Here is a 10,839-nt window from a genome sequence, read left to right on the forward strand (position 1 = left end):
ATTACCTAACACGAGGGGAAACTCAATTAATTTGTTTTGGATTATTCTTAAAACAAACTTTCAAACCACACGTCAAAAAGCATGATCTGTTTTTACCGTTGAAAACCTCACAACTTAGAAATATGACACATTAACTAGGTAAGATGTTTTATTAAGAACATAAGTATTCAGATTTTACGTACAATTTAAAACAGTATCTCCGTAAAATGGGACACATTCAGATGTTGCTGAAATGACTTCGCTCTCGGCTCAATCCAACATCAGAATCACAATTTTCATTCAGGATGCATGACCATCTTAGACCGAACGGCCATCCGTAAGACTGAAACATTACAGTTTTTATTAGACTACAAAGGGACTGGAAACAGCAAAAAATTGTGATAATATAGATTTCCCCCCAGATCAGGTAGTACAGACAAACAACTCCTTGCCCTCCAATGCACTCTCTCTACGGAACAGAAGAACTAGTGTTTGTTTCTACATGACAAATTACACGAAAACAAGTAGAATCGACTGCAAGCGATGCAGAAGGTTACACGGTGTTCTCAAATCTAATCGGATGGGTGTATCTAAAATGCAATGGATCTTGGATCCTCTGTTCACTGTAATGTTGCTGGCTGTCAGATCGACAGTTGCTTCCCGGAAGAGAACACATCGAAATAACTCAAGAGCTTCCTGAAAAAAAACCTCCACTGTTCTGGCCAAGATTTGTCGAGCATGTACCGCATTAAGGCTTGAATGGGGCGAATACGACCACCGAGTTGTGTCCTCCAAATCCAAAGGAATTTGAGATACCTGCATGGCGATACCAAAACTAACATGAGAGGAAGGGAAAAGATGGAACAGTACAATTGCACTACAAAGCAGAGGATCTGCTACTCACCAACATTGATTTCATGTTCGACCTTTACGTTGGGTACCGTGTCGAATTCAACCGCAGGCTCCCGCTCCTGCAGTTAACATATTGCAGCTCTTATTTTTCTAGCCATGATGTGCCTCACAGGTTTATGCTGTAATATTGTAAACAAGACTTACAAACTGGTTTATGCTCGGATGCACCAAGCCAGTGTTTATCGCTTTAATAGTAGCAATGGCTTCCAAACCACCTGCTGCACCTAGGCAATGCCCTATCATGGACTGCAAAAGGAGGAGAAGGGGGTCATATTAAGAAGGGACAATGAATCAATATCCTTCAAGTAACAAAGGCAGGACAGTAAAGCACCTTGGTTGCGTTTACTTTTATCCCAGATGGGTCCTTAAAGACTTGCTTGATGGCATTCATCTCTGCCAAATCACCAGCAAGGGTGGATGTTGCATGAGCATTGATGTAGTTAACCTGCAAATAGTAATTTGCGATTTATTCCAGTCAAATGAAACTTCTTCAAAAGCAATTGCCAATCAAAACAAGAATTTTACAGTATGTGCCAGAGTCGATATACGTCAAATAGACAATAAAAATCAGAGGTATTGTAATTCAAGCACAAGGTATAGTGTGGAAAGATGACAGAAATAAGCATTGACAATTTACAATTACATGCCAGCCATGACGACTTTTTATTGCATAAAATGATTTGCAGTCTGAATACAAAATAGCCAAATTACACAACTGGAAACAATAATTTGAAGGATCACGCATAACTGCCACACTATGAAGGTAGCCCAATATCATATGAGAAAAGAACAATTGCAGAAATAATGTTCTAAGGATGAAATGTTTCAGTTACCTCCTCTGGTGCCACACCAGCATCTTGAAGACTTTGTCTGATGCAAGATGAAACACCGAGACCATCGGCTCTCGGATCAGTCATGTGGTAAGCATCACAGTTCACAGCACCCCCTAGATACTCCGCAACTATTGGAGCACCACGTTTCATTGCATGTTCTAAGCTCTCCATGACCTGTTTCAATTGAAAAAAATTAAGGGGTTAGAAGCAGAATCAATAAAAATTTCACAGTAGAATGTGTGGTACATGAAATGTTATTATCATTGTGTTCTATGATAGGAATATGATGACCGACAAAATCACAACATCAATACTTCAATATGTTCTCAATTGATGTATTTAGAGGTTGACTCGAGTACCTCAACCCAAGGAAAATTACTATTGAACAGATCAATGAAACAAAAACAATCAGTTCCGCTTAGTACCTAAACACAATCATCACTAAAGAAAGTTTCTACTGAAGTTATGACAGCAGCTTGGAAGCTTAATGTATAATCTGGACTAGAATAATGTCCAAAAGCATCTAGATTCATTAACAGTATTATTGAACAGATTCTTGCAAATAAATAAATAGTTTCAGTTTACAGGCTGTAGGATACGATAAGAAAATTTCAGTAAAAGTATGAATGATATCAACCTAATTCTAATATATAATCTGGGCCAGAATAATGTTCATAAGGCATACCAGTACTCCAGCTCCTTCACCCATGACGAAACCATCACGCTCCTTGTCCCAAGGCCTAGATGCTGTTTTAGGGTCATCATTCCTCTGTGATAGTGCTCTACATGCAACAAACCCACCAACACCAATCGGAATAATGGCGGCTTCAGTGCCACCAGCAATCATCACATCGGCTTCGCCTTTGCGAATATGGTTTGCTGCGGCGTAGAAACAGTAGTTCGAGGTAGCACATGCAGTTGAAATAGAGTAGTTTGGACCCATGAAGCCAATGTCCATGCCAAGCAGGGCAGATCCCATGTTTGTTATGGCATATGGGATGAAGAAAGGAGTTATCTTTCTGTAGCCCTTCTCGAGAAGATTCTGAACACCATCAGAAAACACTTGGAGGCCACCCATACCAGTCCCCACAAGTACACCAGCACGGGCCTTGTCAATCTGTCAGAGACAGCATTTAGTACTTAGCAACAAACATTATTTTTCTCAAATATAATACGAATGGTGAAAACAAATGTAGCAGCGTAGGCAGTATTAAATAGAACGTATGAAGCTAATATCAACCTTACAAAAAGCCAATACGTTTGGTATTACAAAATGGTATCTTGACTTAGTCCTAGTGTGCATGTTTGCCAAAAAAAATGTGCAAGCAACATCAAATGACAAAACAGATTTATGCTCGTTAACAATCACTTACTTTCTAATTAGATATACACCAACTGAGTAAAGCAGAGGAAGTGACATTCTTAATAAAGAGTGTTGCCTCATGATTGACTGTGATGCTACTACCCACACAGATCAATTTTTTACTTTTGCTAATCCAAATAGAGCTGTACCACTCCATCTGCCTACAATGAAGTCTAAAGAACACAGTGAAACGCTAATATACTGGCATGAGTACTTACTGCTGATGTTAGATGTCACCTTCTAGAGAACACGCTCTTGGCAACTTCCTTAAGAGAGTACACATCTTGATTTTTAAGACTGAATTCAACTACTGCCCCTTTTAGGCTCTTACAATGGGAAGAAAAGGTTATGGCCATTTACTCCCAAAGTGTTAAATAAATGCTTTCTTCTCTGTTTTGCATATAAGATCATCACATTCAACTATGCCTACGAATCACAACCCGCAATGCCAAATTGTACTTGCTTAACTGCCCAAGATCTACTCCTCTGGGATCATTACTCGCAACTTGTTCCAGCTGTTTCCTCTTGCCAAGATCAGATGGCACGTCACCATCACAATTCAAATTCCAACGTGTCCATCTCACTGTCAGCTCATTCTTCCTGGATTTGCACTAGCGCTCTACTATTCTCGCAGGTACTGTAGCATCCCAGACCAAGAAAAGGGGAAAAAACGGCCATCCGATCTATAAAAGGTACTGTATTATCAACACCAGACAGACGGGCGCTTTCCAAGAGCGAAATCTACCAGGTTTTTGCTGACTAGGAAGTCGGTACCAGTAAAATGCAAATCACTGGAGGAGCTTCAGCCAGCGCCTGATCTGGTTATCAGGTGACAGGAGCGGCATTTGTTTGAATCGGAGCTGGTTGAGAGTGTGACTGGTACCTTGGCCATGGCGTCGGAGCCGAGCGCGAGGCCGGCGGACTCGAGCGCCTTCTTGCCGCTGACGATGCAGTAGCGGAGGCAGTCGTCGAGCCTGCGGTCGTTCTTGCCGTCGATGTAGCCCTCGGAGGAGAAGCCCCGGATCTGGCCGGCGAAGCGCGTGGGGAACTTGGAGGCGTCGAAGCGGTCGATGGGGCCCACGCCGCTCTCCCCGGCGAGCAGGCGGTCGTAGTAGGCGTCGACGTCGTTGCCGAAGACGGAGACCAGGCCCATCCCCGTGATCACCACCCGCTTCTTCGGATCCGTCTCGCGCCGGGGCGGGGCCGCCGAGGCGCGGACGGAGACGCGGGCCGGCCGGGGCCGCCGCGTGGACGCCGACGGCGGCGCCGCGCAGGCCGCGGCGGTGGGGACGAGGAGGCTCTGCATGGCTGCGGGGCGGCGGCGGGCGGGCGGGCGGGGGTGGTGGCGATGGAAACGAGGCGGGGTCTGGTCTGGACTGGTGCGGTGTGCTGGCTGCGGGGTGGGAATGGAGGCGAGAGCGCGTGTATGTGTATGTATGGAGGGTGGGGCTGGCTGGTGGGGCCCGCGGCCTGGGCACGGGGGCATTGGGGGCGACGGAGAGGGGCGGTGGGTTTCGCGGCGATAAATGGGGCGGATTCCGCAATGCCGTCGCCCGCTGTTTCTTGTTTCCGGGCTTTTGTTGGTCCGAGGAAATGCTCCGTGTCAATCGAAAAATATACTATACTACATGTAGCTTGAGCTGTTAGGCCCCATTCGTTTTGAAGGATTTTTACAAGAAAAAACATAGGAACAAAGATTTCAGAAGGAAATTTCCTACATATGCATTTAGTTTGTATGAAACACGTACGAGAATTTTATAGGAATACTATTTATTTCCTATGTTTCTGAAGGAATCTACACATTCACTCAAAACTTATTTTGTATGCAGGAACAAGACAAGACAATTTCCTAGGATGGCAAGTGTCATCCTATCAAATTCTTGTACTATTCCTAAATCTTATATTTTGGCTTCCTCCAAAGCGAATGAGGCTGATTTTCCTAGATTAATCCAACATCCATACGATGAAATGGCAGTCTCTGGCATGAAATAAAATGGAAGTGATTCCTTCTATGACAACATATATACTGCTACTTTTTAGGTTGGATTTATAAGCCATGCACGGCTTTTCATCTTTCGGGTTGGATTTATAAGCCATGCACGGTTTTTCAGGCCTTCGGTTTGATTAGGAAGACATTTATTATATAGTACAGAAGATGTATCTTTAGATTCTTCATCTTCTAACCATACATTTTTTATGATTTATACATGTTTTATTAGTCAAATTAAAAATGTAAAAACTCATGCTCGAATTACAATAAACACAACCAAAGAGAGTGTTCAGAGTTTCTTTGGTTTGCTAAATTCCTAAAACGTGGGAATAGAAAGAAAAAAAACAAAGAAGCAAAATGCCATCCAAAGCAAGAGAGTAGAATTGTACCTAGCAGAGCTTCCCCATACATCACACTTTTGGTAATTGGATTTCCAATTTGAATCATTTTCAGCCATTGATGCCCCTCTTTCCTGCGTGAGCTGCTCCTAGGCAAGGTGTCATATGGGCTGCTTTTCTAGACGAAAAAAAAATCAAGAGCATCCCCTTTGCTTATACGTCTTACATCTGATCCCGAATGGACAGTCCTGAGATGTGACGTATTACATGTTTTCCTCCTACCTTCCACAATTCCCATCCGACAGCTCTTCCTCTCTCACAATATGAAGAACCCTACAACGTCGTCGTTTCCTCAGGCTAGCAGCCGCTCGCCTAGTCGTACTCGATCCACCTCCTTCCTCGGATCGGCGGTGTCCATTGCCACTACAGAATCATCTCGATTGAATCTCTGCAAAACCTCCTACGATGGCGAGCCGCCCGTTTTGCTGGCCGTCACCAACAGTTGGATCATTGTTACAAGGTGATAGTGCTCGCAAATTGGAGTATTTGACAAAAAAAACTACTTGTTTTGGGATGACCGCCTCACAGAACTACAACTTTCAAAATTTTGACCAAAAACTATCCCTTTTTGTAATTCGTCCCTAAAAACTACATTTTTGTTGATGACCGTTTTAGTCATTTTAAACAAAAAAATAACAACGGTGGCCCACATTTCAGGCCACGCTCCACTGATGCCTAATGGCAGGCACTTGACAATCGTTATCCCCTAGGCTCGTTATGACCTGGTCCGACGAGGTCAAAGTGGCCGCCGACTCACTCTCCCCCTTCATAACTCACTCTCTTCTTCACTTCTTTGCTCACACTCCGGAGACGATGACGCGTCGCGACCGCCGACCATGCCGTCGTGGCCCAAGAGCAACGAGAGCTCCGACGATAACGAATACATGAGCAAGTTTAGCAGCATGCAGATGGAGTACTTTGTTTGTTAGCTCACTTTGTCCTCTCCTCTGCTAGGGTCGGGGTTAGGGTTTGTTCCATTCAACTTCGTATTTGTGAGATGTTGTAGTCGGGGTTAGGGTTTGTGCTATTGCAGCAAACTCATGACACTATGGTGGACTCAAGTTTCTGTGGCCTTGTGGTTGAATCTGAGCTTAAGTGCGTCCTGCACAGGCAGATGCCACACAAGTTTGTAGCATTTGAAAGCACTGACATTGGCAGGAGATTCATATGATGTGCTACTGAGGTAATAAAGTAAGTTGTCCTTGCTTTGATTGATTCATTTTGTGTTATGTAGTGGAAACAGTGCACTGTCTAGTTCATGTTCTTCTGAATGCTGCTTAAGTGTAACAACATTGCTATGTATGATTTCCGTAATTGCAGTATAAAGCACTAGAAAAGAGCAATCATATGGAGTACAATCATATGAATCAAAATATCCTAAGGATTAGAATCCTCCTAATCTTCTTTAGAAACCTTTTCAATCAGAAATTGGGGATGAAATTGGATAAGGGCTGTTGCGTGATGATATTCATGTGGCTGACCAATTGACTACCTATTCAGCCTACCACTTGTCATCATCACCTGTGTGCAATGAAGGCGCACACTGAACATAGCAGCGAAACCAAGACACCAAACGTTGTCTCGTTATTTTTGTCACGTTCAGGTTGGTGTACCATCATCAGAAAAGGGTGGCTTGCAAGAATCCAACTCAGACGAAAAAGGCTTTGGTTTATGTTGAACCTTTACCGAAACGGAAATTCTCAATTTTTGTGCTGAGCTCTGGTATACCAAGCCATTCCATTTGATAATCGGTTTATGCATAAAATCAAATCTAGAAAGTTAAAAAAAATTTGTGGTATCTTTGCAAGGTAGTCACACGCACACACACACACACACACACACACATACACACGCGCGCGCGCACCATTTGCTAGAAAAGATTAGAGAAATAGTACAAAATGTTGCTTGTGTGATTAAGAAGGGACAATGCGACACATTCGTCTCATCACTCACTTGCATACAAAACCATGCCTCTGGTTTGTATCCACCAAAGTATCAAATAGGTATTTGGAATTTGTCTTATTAAGATTTGTCTCGTTATTTTAATCGAACAACAACATTACATTGAGTGGTGTGGCTTAGCCACAATGATTTTTGCATTGAGTTGCATTAGTCTCGCCATTTTGTTATATGAATGTTTTCTATCACTTTGCAGGTTGCATTTTCTTGTTTACATTAGCTTCAATTTTACTTTGTGTTGAAGTGTCCAAATGAACTATGGTTGAAGGTTGTTGTGTTCCTTGAAGTGATGCGGCGGGAAGATAATTTTAGGGAATGGCCAACAAGATTTTTCATAGACCCATGTCTTAATTTCACACTGTGCATTTTCTTACTCGGTGTGTGTGTGTGTGTGGGGGGGGGGGGGGGGAGGTGCAACTATTCATCAAATATCATGGTAGTACAAAAACCATCTAAACACACGGAAATTGCATCCATGTCTGTAGATCATCTAGCGACTACTACAAGTAATGAAGCAAGTCGAAGGCGCACCACCTTCATTGCTCCTCCCTTGTCAAAGTCGGGCAAACCTTATTATATTAAATAGTCAAGAACTCGTCGTGCTAAGTCTCAAAGGACCAGTGTATCAGAACAACAACCGTCACTGATGAAGGGAAGCGTAGACAAAATGATCCAACTTGTAGACACATGAATGCAGACGAACGAAAACCAGAACCAAGCATGTCCACCAAAGATTAACACCGATCGAATCATGTGAGATCTGCCGAAAATACACCTCCACATATCCTCCAGCGACGCTAGTGCACCGTCAGAACGAGGACGAGGCAGGAAAAACCTTATTCCATCTACACGGAATCCACTGCCCATCTTCGCCTTCCCGAGTAGGACACAACTCTAAACAATCTGAAAAACACTTAAATTGGAGTAGGAGCCCTCCTGCCGCCGGAATCCACCAAGTCCGAATGGCCCTATAATCACAGGAGACCAGGCAAATCGGCTGCATCATCGTGGGAGTCAAGGAAACCCAAGTCGTGTGGGAATTGCTCGTGATATATATGTATGTATACCCACACTAAGCCTTTGTGCTGACTGAGTGTATTTATCTTTTTGACTTTTTATCACGGGCTTTAAACGTGGCTTTTGCAGTAAGTTACGACCGTGTGCGTGTAACAGTATACAGGATTAAAAAAAGCTACTCGTGTAGGTGTAAGTGATGGTGTTGACTTGTTGTGATGGCATGGCTATTTCTCCCTTTATTACGTACTCCCTCTCTAAATAAATATAATTGTGTTTAGAACACTATTTTAATAATTTAAAAGTAAGTAAGAAAAAGAGTTTATGGGTGCACCAATAAAGGAAAACCCACCTGCATTGCCCCTATGCCGGGTGACGGAACTTTTTAGTCCCCGAGAAGGGCAGAAGACGAGCTTATTTATAGTCTGCCGTATAAAACTGTGTAAACTTCCTCTCCTGTATCTTCCCCAGCTGAAACCTGCACACAAACACACACACGTGCAAAAATTCTGCGCTGAGATCTATAGGAATTATGCCAACTCCACTACGCGACCTTAAACGGACGTCCGTTTTGTTCGGATTCTGTCCGTTTGGGTAGGGATTTAGGGTTGTGTCTGGGCGTGTCTTAGGATGCGGTGGTCGTGCGCCCAGCGCGCGGACGCATCCCAGTCGCATCCTGTCCGCGTGCATTTTTCTTTGCAAATCCTTAACTTTTTTTATCATTCATTTTTGGTACATGACAATACATCATCACACTTTGACTAGTAAAGTAAGGCCAAAGAAAATAAGAACAACAAGAATACATTTTAGAAGATAGCCAACTTCCATAATTGTCCCCATGAATTGGGTTAGGGCCTTCTCGATGCACTCATTGTTGATCTGTGAAGGAGGCTCGATCTGGCATCCTCCTTTCTTCTTCAAGCCAGAAGTAGATTTTGCTTCCTCGGACCTAGTCTCTTGTCTAGCCTCTAATCTAGCAACAAGTGCATTTGTCTCATTTACAGCCTCTATGCTAGCTAAAAGTGCACGAACATGTACTAAATTTCACTTTATCAATATATCGATGTACTCTTTTTCCCAATACCAAAACTTGCAGCCATTTGACACAACAAAATTTGAAGTTAGCACAACTAGTCAAATCTAGAGCACAAACCGAAGCTAAAAAAAGCGCATAGCCCATCGTTTAAGCACTTGATGAACACCCATCCGGGATGTTCCGGCGTTGTAGACATGCGGCGCATGACCATCCTTGGGCAGTGGTCGCATTTAATGAGTGGCAACGGTGCGCCGACGAGCTTTTGGGCAAGCACCGAGCCCGGCCGACCGCCATTCGTGTATCTGCCGGCGGACCACCGTCGGTGCAGATCCGAGCGGCTAGAGGAGGAGCCACTACCTGCATGTGGCCTTGCGGCCCTGCCAGGGTCTTCCGGCGAGGTGCCCGGCCTCCCACAGCCGGCCGAGCTCAAGACCGACCGAATCCGCCCCAAATCCGGCCGGCGGGTGCGCAAACCAGGTGGCCGTGGTTAGGTAGCTTGGCGGCGCCGAGGGGAAGGGGCTAGGCGAGCTCGCGTCCGAACTGCACGGCTGCAATGGCAGCGGCGGCAACGAGGGGAAGAGTGTTGAAGAGTGGATGGGGTGCGGCCGGAGAAAGGGAGGGGGACGGATAGAAAAAGGCCCGCCCTGTGCCACTGACGGGCGGGCCAGGGAGGACACGCGCAGATGACCCGCGCGTCCGCATGGTGTTCGTTTCATTCCAAAAGCGACGCAAACTTAGATTGTGGATGAGTCGAAAGCGGACACAAAACGGACAAAAGTCCGTTTGCTCCTGCGCGCTGGATCACCTCGTTTGTTCGTTTTATCCCAAGCGAACGGAGCCGGATAGGATAGGATCGCGCGATGGAGTTAGCCTTACAACCAAGAACGCCTGAACCAGCATTGTTGTTCCTCGGTTTCTCCGTAACCGGAGCGGAGACTCGGGAGCCAGGGCCACGGACAGCGACATGCCAGCCTCGAGGAGTACGAGCAACGTAGAGGTAGGTAGGTGAGCCGGCGAGCAAACCTGCGCCGCATCCTGCCTCGTCGGCGTGCGCGCGCACTCAATTCGACCTGCCCGGCCGAGGATCGATCTCACCTCGCAGTCTGGCTGTCAGAGAGAGACGGCGACCCAAGTGGAAGCAGTACTGCACATCTCGCTTTCGGCGCCGTTCACCCGCTCTGAATCAAATAGCACAAGAGGTGAGGCTTCCGTTACTTCATCTGCTAAAGCACACGTACACCATTTACTTATCTTGCTTGTAGTACCTCTGATCTGCAATTCAGGAAGGCACTGTCCGTGCTCCTGCTGCTTAATACTGCACTTTAGATTGTGAAGTACCGGTGTCACTGCACATG

The 10,839-nt window shown here is 45.1% G+C and overlaps 1 protein-coding gene across 1 annotated transcript; it reads right to left on the reverse strand.

Moving 5' to 3' along the window:
* Positions 1-317: 317 nt before the first annotated feature.
* LOC125521150 (3-oxoacyl-[acyl-carrier-protein] synthase I, chloroplastic) lies at positions 318-4,425 on the reverse strand. The gene is made up of 7 exons (XM_048686198.2): positions 3,971-4,425; positions 2,410-2,841; positions 1,725-1,898; positions 1,223-1,336; positions 1,036-1,137; positions 884-950; positions 318-795 (listed from the first exon to the last, which is right to left on the reverse strand). Exons 1-7 carry the CDS (start codon positions 4,391-4,393, stop codon positions 728-730), a joined length of 1,380 nt encoding a protein of 459 aa, XP_048542155.1. The 5' UTR covers positions 4,394-4,425; the 3' UTR covers positions 318-727.
* Between the last annotated feature and the right edge of the window lie 6,414 nt (positions 4,426-10,839).

The sequence above is a fragment of the Triticum urartu genome, chromosome 7A (genome assembly GCF_056163025.1).
Source record: "Triticum urartu cultivar PI428250 chromosome 7A, HENAU_Tu73, whole genome shotgun sequence".
NCBI lineage: Eukaryota > Viridiplantae > Streptophyta > Magnoliopsida > Poales > Poaceae > Triticum > Triticum urartu.